Source organism: Podarcis tiliguerta (genome assembly GCF_965153285.1).
Source record: "Podarcis tiliguerta genome assembly, chromosome: 10".
Taxonomy (NCBI): Eukaryota; Metazoa; Chordata; class Lepidosauria; order Squamata; family Lacertidae; genus Podarcis; species Podarcis tiliguerta.
Window position 1 is genome coordinate 39059918 of NC_139543.1, and position 15628 is coordinate 39075545.

Below are 15628 nucleotides of genomic sequence, written 5' to 3' on the forward strand. Positions count from 1 at the left end.
TATTCAACATTTTTTTTGGGGGGGGGGGTATTTGATGCTTGCAGCTATAATTTAAAATAAAACGAACAACATATTAAAAACAAAGAAACAGACATACAATTCATGTATTTCAGAGCAGAAATCCTGAGCAGAAGGATGAAAGCATTACAGCATTGTACGCCTTAATTTGTAACAAGCATTTTCTTGTTACCCTGATTCATACGCTTGAAAAACAGAAAACCTTCTCTGTAAAAGACAGGTATGCTACAGAACTTAGATTCTTCAAGTTGTAGAAACATGAAAGAACAACCTGCACATATAGAAATGTTGTGTTTCTGTTGACTTTGATCCCTCACACTGCTCCAAAAAATCTCATTAGTCAAATTTCTGGAAAGAAAATGTAGGTGGTAAGCAATGAAGTTTTGGCTCAGAGTACTTATTGAAATTAATGGAGCTGCCTTAGTCATGTTCATTAGTTCAATGAATCTACTCTGAATAAAACTTGGTTGAATACAACCTGTATCTGATTCTTACAGAGGTACTTTCACTGTTATGTCTGTGTAATTACCTTGAAATAGAAAGAAACATATTGGAATCTTGCTAAGAGTTCAGTAACTTAGAACATTGAAACAGAATATGCAGACCAAATTGCACTAAGATAAGGCACTCTTCTGAAGAATGCAATCAACATATTCATTGGTGTTAGTTATTCTGTTTTGTGAATACTAATAGACATTCTGGGCTTTATTGGATTAAACGACTTGGAAGATTGACTGGATGGAATAGCTAGAAACCAAAACTGGGGACAGCTAGGACAATGCTAATACAAAGGGGCACCCAATAAGATAATTAACTCACTTCTCTCCAACCCTTGCAATTGTGGGGTTTGGGTGTTTTGAGGGTTGAATTGGCAGGCCAAGGTAAGGATTCATCTCCACTGAAGTGAAATTCCAGGTATTGAAGATAACTGGAGGTTACTTTTTTTAGTTGCATAATTTACACAAGTTACTTATTCATCTCATAGGAGCTTCCAGCAATCATTTTCCTTCACTTGAAATAATACAAAAAGTTGGCAGCACAGTGTTTAATGGTCTAGACCAGCCTTTCCCAACCTTGGGTCTGCAGATATTGTTGAAATACAGCTCCCATCATCCCTAGCTAGCAGGACCAGTGGTCAGGGATGATGGGAGTTGTAGTCCAACAAAAAATCTGCAGACCCAAGATTGGGGAAGGCTGGTCTAGAAAATAACTACAGTGTTCCTGCCATATGTCCTTTTCTTTGGTTACCTGTAGAGTGATGGACACAGTTTAAAACTGTGGCATTTTGGTTCTTAGGTCTATGGACAGTACAAGTCTTGGTTTAATTTGAGACCTACTCCTGGAGCTTTGTCATGTGGACCATTTATACTCACTCCCTTATATTAACAAGCGATCGTGCATTTTGTGTCCTCCATTTTATTGTTCTCCAGGTTTTCTTAGTAGTTCTATTTTATTTTATTTTATTTTGGAAGTGCTGGTATTTCCTTCAACTTTATGCGACAGCTGCCAGGATGAGTGTGGCAGCATATAAATCGAGTTAGTATTGCTATTACTTAGGTAATGATGTAGGCAGAATTACATATCAGCTTATATTCAAGTTCTTCCTCTTTTTGTCATTAAATTTATTATTCTCTTTATAAACAGATGCTTGTTTGCATCATTCTTGACGATCGCACTACAAACAAACCTAGTCTACTTAACCCATATTCTAGAGGTCTTGACAAGGGATTTGATGGAACAGTCTAGCAATATACAACCGAAGCTGCTGCTAAGGCGTACAGAGTCAGTGGTAGAAAAACTGCTGACAAACTGGATGTCTGTTTGCCTCTCCGGTTTTCTTCGGGCAAGTAGTGTATCTTTTCATTATACTTGCTTGTTTTCATGCAGAAGGAACCACTTGTGATGTGCATGTACAGCAGCTTTCTTGCCTAGCAGTTTGTTCAGTACTTAGTAACATGCATGCGCTCGAAGAGTCCCCTTCAGTTCAGTGGAATACATTTGCATGAACAGGTTTTATTTTGAATCATTAAATGAATGGGAACCCCACATTTGAGCACTCATAAATATTCGGGGTAAAAGATGAGGAGTAGGAAAATGAGCTGTTTAGAGAAGAAGCCTTTCCAGGTTCATCTGTGGCATCTACCATTTCAAACATTGCTTCATATTTTTTTAGAGAAGCCACATGTACATAGGCAAAAATGTGAAACATACAGGTAGAGCGTATTATGTGACAATCGCACATGTATCTCTTCCACTAAATGTATGCATAACTGCATCTTGCAGCTGGCTGCCGCTTCCCATTACACATACATTATATGTAGATGTGAAGAAATAGATGAGCATGCAATCTATATGTGGGGTTTATGTCTTTCCCTACATGGAAATGCATATTATTTGCAGCAGACTTTAAGCAGGGCAGTTTTTTCTGGTTGTTTCCCCCCTGTTTAACAAATAAGTTGTAATGCATAGAGAAATGCAAAGAAAAGAAGGTATAACTATAAGTTAAATAACATTGTGTTTCATTATGCTTCTTAGGAGACATTTGGCGATCCATTCTATATGCTTGTGACAACCCTAAATCAAAGGATAAACAGAGGCCCTGTGGATGTAATAACCTGCAAGGCCTTGAACACACTAAATGAAGACTGGTTACTGTGGCAAGTAACTGAATTCAATACAGTGGTATGTCTTGTTAACTGTGTGTCCAGCAAATGAAACCAACAAGTCTTGTATGGTAGAAATTATATGACTAAGCAGGGGTGGAATTCTAGATCAAGAAGTGGTCTCACATAGATAGTCTACGGTCGAATTGTGGTTCTTCATAGACTGACACTCATAACAGATTCTAGTGTTATGAGAGGGAGAGAAAAAATGCCAGAATGCTTTCTACACCATCTATAATTCCTGAGATAGGTCACTTAGTTTTTAGAGATGGATGAGGCTGAGAGATACTGGCTACAGTTAACAAGCTTCAAGCTAATACACTCTCACCTCAACTTTCCCAGTATGGTTGCAAGATCAGAAACACTTCTGTTTCCAAATATCCATAGTTTATCTTATTATCTGAACCATGACAAACTGTAGCTTAATCTATATGTAGCTTAATCTATAGTTTGTCCAAACAACCAAAGATAAAATTGTGATTTCTGATCCTAGCTTATTAGGCCATACCTAAAAATACCAGTTCAAATAAATAAAATACTGTTTAATTTATTTATCTGGAAGCAGATACTTACAATTTCATGCCTGAATCAGAAGAGATAAGAGGCAGTTATTTCATACATGAAAACTATGCTTTAGCATTATGACTAGATCAGGTTACTGACTTGCCTGAGTCCACTCAGCTTGTTTTTGGGTATGAGATTAAACTCTGCTGTCTGTGGCCCAAACTTAGCACATTAGTTCAGTTGGGATTGAGTAACTGTGAAGTGTGAAAACATGTTTTTGAAAGATCTATATTAATTTCCTCTGACATAATACAAGATTTGCTAGCACAGATGATAATGATTTGCATACAAGTGGTTTACATATCACCACTTGAACACTAAGATAATCTTTGGAGGACCTGCTCCAAGCAAAGTGAGTCAGGTGGCTGTCAAGGAGAGTGCTTTTTCAGTGGTGGCACCTCGGCTATGAAATGGGCTCTTCAGAAAGACTTCCTTGGCACCAGCTAGAAGGTCTTTTCAGTGGCAGGTGGTTATCTTTTTATTCACCAAGGGTTTTTATGTGCTTTAAATCTGGGTTGTAAATTACATTGTGTTTAAACATTTGTTCTCTTTCAGGAATTAAATGTTGTCTTTGAAAATATCCCACAAAGTGAGTGTGAAGGCACTTTTCAGACAATTCAAGTGAATGTCCTGGATTGTGACACCATAGGGCAAGCCAAAGAGAAGATCTTGCAAGCCTTTCTGAACAAGAATGGCTCTCTTTATGATCTTCAGCTCAACGAAATGGCCTTGGGTAAGGCATTGCCACTGCCCTATTTTTGTTATAAATTTATAATCTCACATTTATTTTCCTTTGTTTACTCTGAGAACAGAATTTAATAATGGGTTTTTGAAAAACCACAAATGAAGATTTCTCTGCTGTTAACAGATGAGACCCACAAATTACTATGAATTCATTAAAACCAATCTGTTTTGACTAAATAAATTCTGTCATTTGTGGATTACAGTTAGCTTATGTAATATATAGCAACCTATTGAGGACTGGGCAAATTAAATGCTTGGCAAGCACAGTATCGCAGTCTCTGTTGCTGCAGTATTAGCTGAAGCAGAATGATCCATTGGGAAGAACCAGTACAGCACTGGTAGTAGTGATCCACCTCAATAGCTGCTCACAAAACCCTATTGTGATACAGAAGCTGATGTGGCCATGAAGGAATGGAATATGGTTTCAAATGGTTCACAAACCCAGCATCATCAATGCAAGTACTTTTAGCATCTTGACCTCTTACGAGAATTTTAACAGACTGGCAAAATATGATAGGGTTGCCTCGCAAGCCACTGTTGGCATCTCAGAATCAAAGCACAGAATATGTTTGAATTGCAACTGTTTTAATTGTTTGGCAGCTCTTCAGTCAGGCGCACAAACAACCAAACTTTTGGACATAGATAGTTCCTCTGAGATTCTGGAAAATGGAATTACCAAGCTGAATACCATACGACATTATGCGGTAAGAACAAAAATCCTTAATAATTTGAAGATCTCTATTCTGTAAGGACAATCTGGAATAGCCCAGTCGGTAGAGCATGAGACTCTCAAGGTCATGGGTTCAAGCCCCATATTGGACAAAAGATTCCCGCATTGCAGAGCATTGGATTAGATAACCCTTGTTGTCCCTTCCAACTCTAAAATTCTATGCTCTTCCACGATCTTCTCAAATACTGTATCCAATAGTTGTCATATGGTCTAGCTGAAAGACTGGACCAAGATTCTCTTGCCAATGCCATCACATACTTGATGTGGGTCTATAGGAAGTCACTTAAGCTGCAGTCCTGTACATTCTTTCCCGGGAGCAAATCCCATAGTGCTTGTGAGACACAGGATCACACTGTTAGCCTAGCTACATTTCCATGCACATTTGGTTGAAAAAGCATTAGTACTGAGTGTTTATAAACAGTAAATTCAAAATGAGAAAAAAAATGAAACCTTTGCACGCCAAACGTAAATGTCATCAAAATAAAACCAGTCAAAAGTTAAGCCTTTTAAACTTGTTCCTAAACCGTTTCCAGCATAATCAAAGGGACTTAATTGGTCACAATCAAGTTACTGAAATGGTTTCAATTGTATGTGCAGCACAAGTCAAAGTCCCACCAAGTTCAGCATTCTTAGTTATAGCTGCTCTTAGTTGGATTGGGGTCACTAGAATTAACTGAGTCTGAGGCAGAACTTTGTGTTACCGTGTTCTTTCCTACTGGTTTGGGGAAGGAGATCAGTGCTGGAACATCTGATTAGCATGCAGAAGGTACCAAGTTCAATCCCTGACCTCTCCAGGTAGGGCTGGGAGACTTCCCTGCCTGAAACTCTGGAAAGCCACTACCAATCAGTGTAGACAGTACTGAGCTAGATGGACCATTGGTCTGCCTCGGTATAAGGCAGCTTCCTATGAGTTGCATCTACTCATTGCCTTTCCAGGTGTCTTGCCAAGTAGACAAAATTTCTCCTATGTTCCCTTTAATTTGTTTGCTTGTGTAATCCGAGATGTTTTCAAAGCCTTACTGAAGTCCTGGAATAGTATATTCCCTTTTACCCTTTGTCAATGACGTTTAGCACTTCATCACAGAGGGAAGTGAAATTTGTTGCCATGCTTTCCCCCCATAAATCCAGTTAAATTCATCTCAAGTACTCACCCACAAAATACACAACATATATTCTTGTACTTAAATTTTTATTTACCCTTTTGTTAGCCCTGTGCCCCTTGAGAGATTAGATTTTATTTGGAGCTATCTTTACTTTGTTTTTGCTATCTTCATTTTGCCTCTGCTTGGGTGTGCTACGTGTTCTTTTATTTGTATTTGGGGAAAGCCCGATAGCTCAGTAGTAAAGATTATGCTGTGCATGCGTAAGGTTCCAGTTTTAATCACGACCATCTACAGTTAAAAAGATTTCAGTCACAGCTGCCTGTGATTTGGAAGAGACACTGCCATTTGGCCTTGGTAATATTTGGCTGGATGGATAAATAATCTGATAGTAAACGAGAAAAACAAACCCAGTTTTTCCTGTTCTTCGTCTTTCAGTTTTTGTAAATTTCCTGTTTCAGGTCATCAAACATTTCATCAGTTGAACAAAATCTATTTTTCTTGCACTTCCTAAAACTTGGTGTAACTGCAGGATTCTATTGGTAAAGGATAAGCTTTACACTGGGCCAGCTGCTGCAGTTTCACTTTTCCCCATTTTTGGAAGGCATCCTATTCTGTGCAAGTCATTTCAGTAACTGAGTAGCAATAGGGAAGCACTGTGTTTTCAAACACACAGCATTCAACTGCTGAGCACTGCAGCTATCAGCTGGATTACTTTTGGACCCATTATATAGATAACAGTCTGCCTCACCAGAATGTTTATGGTTTTAACAGCCTTTGAGCACTGTTTTGGTTGGAACTCTTAATCCAGCCATTCCAAGGTTTTTTGTCCCACTTGATTAGTGGGAAAACCTGGACTGCATGCTTCAGCACATAGCTCATGCATAGTGGAATGTGACGAGTTTATGCCTTAGCAGGACATGTGAACAGTCATTATGATACACGTGCTTTCAGATAAGCATGTCACATTACATTAAAAAAAAAAAGGTACTGCACCCATCTCAAAATATAAGGCCCTTTAGGAACGTCAGCCTTTATAGCATGGCTGGCTGGCTGCATCAGAATAGAAAAAACCCTATGGCTACTCTAACTTTGCACTTAGGAAGCCTCAGAGTGGGGAAATGAACACAGAACATAATGCATTCTTTGACCTGTGCTGGCTGGGAAGAAAGTAACAAGTCACATGCAGTGGATCATGTGAACTTTGAGGAACCGTGTAGTTTTAGAAAAAAATGCATATTACAAAAGCTGTTTTATTTCCTTTTCAGATTTCAGATGGAGCAACTATTAAAATCTCTAAGAAAAAAATGGATCTATCAGGTACTGAAACCAATACAAGCCTGATATATATAATTGTGATGGCAGGATGGGGGACCCTTCCATAGGTTGTTAGACTGCAACGCCCACCAGCTACAGCCAGAAAGGCCCAATGGTCAGGGATGGCAGAAGTTGTAGTCCAGCAACATATGAACAGCCACAGGTTTCCCGCCCCCACTGTAATGGGTTTTATAGAGCTATGAGTATAGAGCTATGAGCTATGAGTATATAGCAGACCATTTGAACCATAGTTCTGAAGCAGCCATTTATGTGAAGGTCCAGTTTTATAATCTATAAAAAGAATAAGTTGACGAAATTCACAAGGATGGGGAACCTGTGGCCCTCCAGATGTTATTGGGCCACAACTCCCCCCCCCAATCTTGAACCATTGGCCATGCTGGCTGAGACCGATTTCAACTTAATGGGCCACAGGCTCCCCATTTTGGAATAAGCTCCAATTAGTCTAAAAGAGCATTGAGCATACAGCCGGATGCTTCAGGGAAGCTTATATGTAGGTCATAAAGATAATATTACCCTTTTTTGTATGTTTGCAGAGAATATGGAGAGTCCATTTAAGGCCAAAGTAGACAAGGCACAAGAGAAATTTGTAATTTTACACATTGTGAAATCAGCCTCATAGTTCGGATTGATGCAGGGTTGGTTTCACGAAGGCAACAGAATGCTACAGCAGATGTTTCATTCTGCTTTTCTTCCTGCTCCCAGAGGGCTGGGATGATATTTTGTGACAGAAGCTGGCAAAAGGGAGCAGTAAAGCCAATGATACAGATAATTTATTTGGCCTGTCTTCTTACTGCACAGAGTGGTGGGAATTACGTTGTGCAGTTATTACATTTATATCCCGCCCTTCCTCCCAAAGGAGCACAAGGTGGCAATTACACAACCTCAGGGTCCTGCACAGGAATATAATTAAACATGGATTACCTGGATGTCCTTTCTTGGCAACTGCTTAATCCCTTTCACTGTGTGCATTTCATTCATTCTCTCTTTCCCCCTTTAAGCATGTTTCTCAGATGGGGAATACCCAAACGACTATTGCCATCTGGTAAGTCAGCAGTATCTGACAACTAGATGTTTTTGTTATATATTATTGCCTCCCTTAACCACTGCATCTGCATGCCCATTTGTGTATACCTTTCTTACAGATATTACCAGATTCCGAAGCAGCCAAAGATACACAGGGTGCAAAACACAAAGGAAAACAAAAATTTAAAGTGAAGGAAATGTATCTTACTAAACTTCTTTCTACAAAGGTAAGTGCTGAACTTTATTTAAGGCCAGAAAAGATAAGATTAAGAAGCTTCACAAAGAGGCAGCAATTAACTGATGTAACTTAAAAACACAGAATGAGATTGTAGAACCTATAGTGACCACCTATAGGTCTTTTTTTCTTCTTGGCACATGCAGCTCAACTGGGCTTCCCCATTCATTTACATGAAAAGAGAATTATTGCGTACAGATGCATTCAGAGCTGCCCCTCCCATTGAGATGGATCTGAACTATAAGAGAACACTGAGAAATGGCTTTTATACATTGCGATGGTGCCAGTCTTGAATGGGTGACTGAAGAGTGTTCAGCTCCATTCTTGTTGCACTAATTGTCCTTGATAGATGGAGCTCGTTGTTTTGTTAATTTACATCTCAGAAACTCTTTTGTCTAAGCAATAAAACCATTGCCTTTTTATTTCTTTCAAAGGTTGCAATTCACTCAGTTGTTGAAGAGCTGTTTAGGAGCATTTGGACTTTACCAAACAATAAAGCCCCTGTTGCTGTCAAGTATTTTTTTGACTTCTTGGATGCTCAGGCTGAAAATAAGAAAATTACAGACCCTGATGTGGTCCATATATGGAAAACTAACAGGTATATATTTACGAATGTGCTTCATGTAAAACTCAAACATAATAATGCATGAACTGGCAGCATGTTCAGCAGTGAAGGGCACATTGGGACTATACTATCAACTGAGGACATGATTATTTATTAGGCTGCTAACTTGCATGACTGATGTTAAATTACTTTTAGTGGGATTAATAATCTTTTCCTGAAACATTATTAATTTGAAGTTTGCCTTTTCTCTTGCCAGTCTTCCTCTTCGCTTCTGGGTGAATATACTGAAGAACCCTCAATTTGTCTTTGATATTAAAAAGACTCCACATCTTGATGGCTGTTTGTCAGTAATTGCACAAGCGTTTATGGATGCCTTTTCTCTATCAGAACAACAACTGGGAAAGGTAGTGTATCGATTTCATATTTTACACACCCTTTCCTTAGGCGATACCTTCCAAACCAATTTTTCCACAGTACTGTCCCTACTGAAGGCAATCATTTTACTCCAGACCATTCTTCTGTAATTCAACATTCACTTCACTTCACATGCATGCCCTGAACTTGCAAGAACTTCAGTGTGCAGGTTTTCACATTCAGAGTGCTTTGTGGGATTAGATCCATGCACACTAAAGGGAGTTACATTGTTAATGAGCCCTTATCTGGCATCTGGAGTTGTGTGTATCACAATCCTTGCTGCATAAGGTTCACTTAATAGACGAAGCTGTGGGAGATCAAGTAGTTTACATTTAACACACACACGATAATGGAACCAACTGTCTGATTTGCATACAGGAAACATATTTCCTATTTTAAAGTTTTTTTAGGTTAGTGCACAAAAAAAGTCAGAATGGAAATTTCAGAAGTGCTAGATTTATCTTTCAGGCTTCCACAACACTGCTCATGAAAAAGCAACTGCTGTGCTCTGTTATATTTTAATGCTTAACCCTGTTTAAAGTTTAAAATTTGATCCAAAGATGCAGTTCCCTTTGCAGCTGAACAAGTGGCTGTGGTTGAAACTTGAAAGCTACCCAGAGGCTTCCCTTTGACTTGTAATCAACTGGTGCAATAAAGTGGTTTCTTGAATGACACATTTCTGTGACACCCTGAAAATCCAGCAACACTGTTTTCCTGTAGTGTTTCTTTTTCTTTTGGTTGCCATACCAAAAGTGGGTCAGAAGTTATGTAACCTACAAGGCTGAACAGAGACCACTACCAGCCATGAATTGTGGCTTATTAAGTGCTTGATAAACCTCCTGTTCTTTGCGGCCTGCCTGGGACTATAAGAACAGGAGGCTTGTCACAGGCATGGCATCTCACTGTATATGGCTAATGCAGTTTTAATTTGGAAGCCTTTTTTAGCACCCTCCTATTCAACACCTGCAATATTAAAAAAGAAAATGACAACAGAGAACAAAACATGAGGCATAGTCTTCATTACTCTACATGCACCTATCTATACACTGTGGGTAACCTTCTTTCAAGGGACCCAGCTGTCTGACCGAGCTGGTGATAAATGGGAAGTTGCCCTTCTTGATGTTCACCCCACAGATGGTTGTCTTTTCAGTGCCAGACCTTTTTATTCTCCCCGGCCTTCAATATCCTTCTTGCTTAGCCAAGGGCCCATCACCAAATCATACTGTAATAAAAAGGTACACCACCAAAAATGTAACTAAAACAAACTATCACAATCCATTGCAGCATTCAGAAACCATTTTTGTTAGAAAAATGATAATAACTGTAACACTATAATTCTAACCCTCACTACCAAAAAGGGGCCTTTAAAATCTGAACTGCTGTACAGTTTTAATGCTGTAAACCTGCCATTTTATTCTGTGCTTTGTTTGACATTGCAGGGCAGCCTGACATTATTTATATTGAAAGATAGTGTATAGAAATTAACTGAATTTTCACAGGAATCCCCCCAAAAAATTGCAGCATAGCTGTGACCATTTATAACAATAGTTGTCTTTTGTTTTCTTTTTTAAAGGAAGCACCAACAAACAAACTTCTCTATGCGAAAGATATTCCGCTTTACAAAGAAGAGGTTAAAGCTTTCTATAAAGCAATTAGGGATTTACCTTCATTGTCCACTTCGGAGCTAGAAGAATTTTTAACTCAGGAATCTAAGGTATCATTTCATTGTTTCTGCCCACCTATGCAGAAAGTATGACGGCATGCTGTGCCTTGGCTGTAAAGCAAGAACTGGCCTCTTGAATGAGAAACATCCCAATGGTGCCCTGCAGACACTAGTAATGTTTCTCCCTCACCTTTTTAATCCAGTTCCTAGAGCAAAGATTGTGGCCACTGTGTTTCTCCCACAATGCTACTGAGGCATTAAGCCATAGTTTGGCACAGTGTTGATGTCCAAACCTGTAGATAATACCACGAGCCTAAATTGGGACATAACACCCGTGCAGTAGCAGGCCCAGTAAAAGTATCACAGTGGCTGTGATCTTCACTCCAGAAAGCCATACATCTGCTTGCTTGCACGCAGCCATGGTTTGGCTCAATGTTGTTTGCAAGCCATGTCATTATTAACTATTTCATATGCTGTTAACATTGTTTCACCTGTTTTCCTTTCCCCCTCGCAGAAACATGAAAATGAATTTAATGAGTCTGCAGCCTTGACTAAAATTTACCACTACATAGCAAGATATTACGATGATGTAAGTTCCTCTTCTTTTCACTCTCTCTCTTTCTCTAGTTACCAAAATGTCTAGTAGTATGCCCTTTATCTATACTACACTGTGCCTACGGTATATATACCGTATTTTTCGCTCCATAGGACGCACTTTTTCCCCTCCAAAAATGAAGGGGAAATGTGTGTGCGTCCTATGGGGCGAATGCAGGCTTTCGCTGAAGCCTGGAGAGTGAGAGGGGTTGGTGCGCACTGACCCCTCTCGCTCTCCAGACTTCAGGAGAACCCCAGCGCCAGCCCCACAAGGTCGGGGGACAGCGGGGAGGCGGAAACCGATGTGGTTTGGAGGCTGACGGCGGGGAGACGCGTGCTTCTCCCCGCTGCCAGCCCCGTAAGCTCCGGGGACAGCGGGGAGGCGCAGCGCGTCTTCCCGCTGTCCCCAGACCTGGTCTGCATGCGGGCGGTGGGGAGAAGAGCGCTTCTCCCCGCTGCCTGCCCCGCAAGCTCCGGGGACAGCTGGGAGGCGCAGCGCGTCTTCCCGCTGTCCCCGGACCTGGTCTGCATGCAGGCGGTGGGGAGAAGAGCGCTTCTCCCCGCTGCTGGCCCCACAAGCGCCTGGGAGGGAAATAAATTTTTTTTTCTTTATTTCCCCCCCAAAAAACTTGGTGCGTCCTATGGAGCGAAAAATACAGTATATAGGCATATTGTTGTTAATCAGTGGTTTTGGGATTTTTTCAAATCTACTGTCAAATTCTGTAAGGTAAAATAAAACTTACTTATGGCAATTTTAATAATGCACAAACTATCCTGCATGTCAGGGGTAGTGGCTTAATGAGTTGTGTCAGGCTAGTCAGAGCTGAACAGATAGTTAACTAAGGATTAGTCTGATGAGAACAGAGGAAGGGGTGCCTGGTAGGATCTGAAACAGGAACCTTTACCCAAGTTAAGCAATACGATAAAAAAGCAGTGACCAAGTCTCACTAAAACGTATTGTCATAAATACCTGTTTACTCATCCAAATTCTAAACACTTTTGATGCCACATATAACTGGGCCACTCCCCTCCCCATTTCATAGCTTCCAAAATGTGACTGATTAATCATCTTAGTATAAACATGCCCCTTCAAATCACACCCTATTCTTACAGCTGCTGAAAATGTTTCAGTCTGTGGCTTTCAAATAAAGGATGTAGTCATTTTATAGATACAAATTTCTGTTTTGACCTTGTTATGCCACTGGGGGACGGGGACGGGACAGCTTTCTATATTGGCTGTATCTTTCCTCATGACAGTTGTACATTGATATGCTTACTTTCATATTGTGCTGCTACCATTACATAAATTTGGGCTTGCATTTGCTAAACGTTTGTGGTTCTTAATTTAGAAAGCTCTTGTCAGAGGAAGTGTTTTATCTTGTGATTGACAATAAACTTATAAACAACAAGATGCATAGGCTGGCATTAGAAGGAATGTGGTTTGCTCAAGCAGAGCTACTGTGACACTGAAAAAATGTGTTAAAATAAGGCTGCACACATTTCTTTTGTTTCCATAGATACTGAATAAATTGGAGAAAGAACGAGGGCTGGAAGAAGCACAGAAGCAGCTGTTGTATATAAAAGCCTTAGCTGACGAAAAGAAAAAATGCAAGTGGATTTCAGATGAATCAACTGCTCCCTTACTAAGCTAGTATGAACTTTAAAAACTGCTACTGCATTCAAAGCATCAAGTTCTCCTCAAGCATTAGTAGTCTACAGCAACTGTAAGTCCAGATGGGAATGAGCATTGCTAGCTGCACCGAAGACACATCTCAGAGAAGTCTGGATAAACATTACATTGTTGATGTAAATATGCAGCCAGGCGCATAGGACTGGAAGCTTGCTGCCATGTGCAGATTTCCCTTGCCAGATCAAAGCCACTATGGGAAGCAAGATGCTGCACTCGATATAGACCTTTGGTCTGATGCACCAGGGAACACCTTACATTAAGTAATTTTGGCAGTGTTTTAACCACTTTTGATGTGGGGTTTTTTGTTGGGTTTTTTGGCTTTTTTAAAAAAGGCCCTGAGCCACAAATCTATAAAAACAACCTACTTGCAATTCACTTTCAGCACAGTGCTCCAAAGGCCCACAAAATAATTTCCTTACCTCAGACAGCCTCCTTCTCTAAGTTCCACAAGAGCACAAACATGCAGTATGTTCCAGGTGCTTGGGTGCGGCAGCCTTAAGAAGCATAACCACTGGATCTAGGAGGCCCAGCCTGCTGAGGTCATTTGCAGCTTTCCAAGAAAATAGTTTGTAACAGACGTGAAATGATATGGGACACTTTACATACCTTCTTGTGGAGAAGCATGGATTGACCGGCTCACATCCCACTGGAATTTTCATTTGCTATAGCTGTGTCCAGCATTATGTATGTTCTAAACATTTCTTCCCCCTGCATAGACAATAGATGTTTCAAAACAAACTCAGGGACCACTAAATATTAAGGTATTTTTAAATGACTCTTCTTCTGAGGCAGAAAAGGGTGCTCTGATTTATTTTGTACCTGCAGTTGTTTATATTTTTTTAAATGGTAGATAAATGGAAGGATTATCAAAATAAATTCTACATAGCTTTGCAAGTACATGCATCACGTCACCTTAAAGACTAACACACAAGCTTTCATGGCCCACCGTCCATTTTAGCAGAAGCATGAAGTGTTATGCCGAGTTGGCAGGTTAGAAATGCTAGAAGTGCAGACTGTGACAATCAATGAAATTAATACAACTATCTTGGCATTGGGAAGCAAATTAGCAGGTCACTTCTGCAGGCAATTCAAATGAATGGGAAGAGTCACAAACAGTGGTCAACACTATAGGAGAGTTGTCTTACCAGGAACAATGCAGGTATTTTTTCATGAAGGAACTGCTTTGTAAAGTACACCTCTGATATTAACCTCTACCTTAGCTTATGAAACTAATGTAGGTGTCAAGCTGTGTTGTTGCTTGTAGAACCTTTGATTGGCTTGATAACCGTAGTATCTTGCATCAGTCAGAGGAACTAAATAGTGAAACGAAATATTTGTGACAATCTGCAGATGAAAGGATATTATAACACTTATTGTAAACTGCGTAAAACAATCAAAACTTATTTTCAGACGTATGCAGGTAAATATTTCATCTGATCATGATACATCTAATAACTCCTCTTCTATGAAAATGACATTTGTATAAAAATGCATTGATGAAAAATACATTGGATATTTACATGAGATGTTTATTTCAAATACAAAGTATTTGTTGTTTACTTTGCTAACTTGTCTTTTTGTTTAACTTGAAGTGTATATATAATTAAAACTCAAAAGCAACTCAAAGTGAGAACACATGTCAGACTTTTATAGCAAAACCCCTGCTTTACAAAAGGAAAATAACAGTGTACCTCTACGCAGCTAGAGTGGCATGAAATGACCTTTTCTCCATTCCTCTCTGGTCTCTCAGCCAGAGGTTTATATCACAATTTTTGAATACTGTAGTTGCTAATGCAGATCATTGCCATTAGCAAGAGAAGTCCCACTAGCCTAAGGCTTGTTTTGTCCTTCCTTCCCTTCAGTTGTGGCAGCTCTGGAAGAGTACTGGGAGTTTCAGGAGAAGGTTATACTACACGTATTCTCCCTTCTTCCCCTACCAGATTGCCAAATTGCAAAGGAGGGAATCACTGACTGAAGCCAAATTCTTCCATGTAGCTGAACAGCCATTTCTGAGAGAGGCTGGGTGATATAGCACCTCTTTTGGCCACTTTGAAGATCTTGCCATGTAAGGCTTGAAACTTGAAACCCTGTGAAATGATAGTACACATCAAAATGTGGCCCTCACCAAGTGACTAGTGGACCCATTTGGTTATGCTCTAGGTTTGGCAGCCACCAGCATGATTGTTGTACCAAAAGAATCAGAGTGAAATACAGACTCTGGAATCTGTATACAATGAACATGCAGGTCCCAAGCTATGTGGCACAATGACAAGTTGGTAATATTGCT

General features: G+C 39.9%; 1 protein-coding gene and 2 long non-coding RNA genes across 3 annotated transcripts in view; 1 reads left to right on the top strand and 2 right to left on the bottom strand.

The window, feature by feature from the left end:
* The window catches only part of PLXNC1 (plexin C1), a 58459-nt gene extending 43559 nt beyond the window's left edge, over positions 1-14900 (top strand). Inside the window, exons 19-31 of the mRNA XM_083401028.1 lie at positions 114-238; positions 1663-1861; positions 2554-2700; positions 3801-3978; positions 4590-4693; positions 7088-7139; positions 8156-8199; positions 8300-8407; positions 8850-9013; positions 9237-9384; positions 10968-11108; positions 11572-11646; positions 13169-14900. Of these exons, the coding sequence (XP_083257154.1) occupies positions 114-238; positions 1663-1861; positions 2554-2700; positions 3801-3978; positions 4590-4693; positions 7088-7139; positions 8156-8199; positions 8300-8407; positions 8850-9013; positions 9237-9384; positions 10968-11108; positions 11572-11646; positions 13169-13303 (1620 nt within the window). The 3' untranslated portion in view covers positions 13304-14900. The remainder of the gene's footprint in view (positions 1-113; positions 239-1662; positions 1862-2553; positions 2701-3800; positions 3979-4589; positions 4694-7087; positions 7140-8155; positions 8200-8299; positions 8408-8849; positions 9014-9236; positions 9385-10967; positions 11109-11571; positions 11647-13168) is intronic.
* Positions 9321-10960, bottom strand: LOC310658774. The gene is made up of 2 exons (XR_014502494.1): positions 10430-10960; positions 9321-9701 (listed from the first exon to the last, which is right to left on the bottom strand). It is a non-coding gene; the product is annotated as an uncharacterized lncRNA (long non-coding RNA).
* LOC310658771 lies at positions 12589-13162 on the bottom strand. The gene is made up of 2 exons (XR_014502491.1): positions 12929-13162; positions 12589-12840 (listed from the first exon to the last, which is right to left on the bottom strand). It is a non-coding gene; the product is annotated as an uncharacterized lncRNA (long non-coding RNA).
* Positions 14901-15628: the final 728 nt, after the last annotated feature.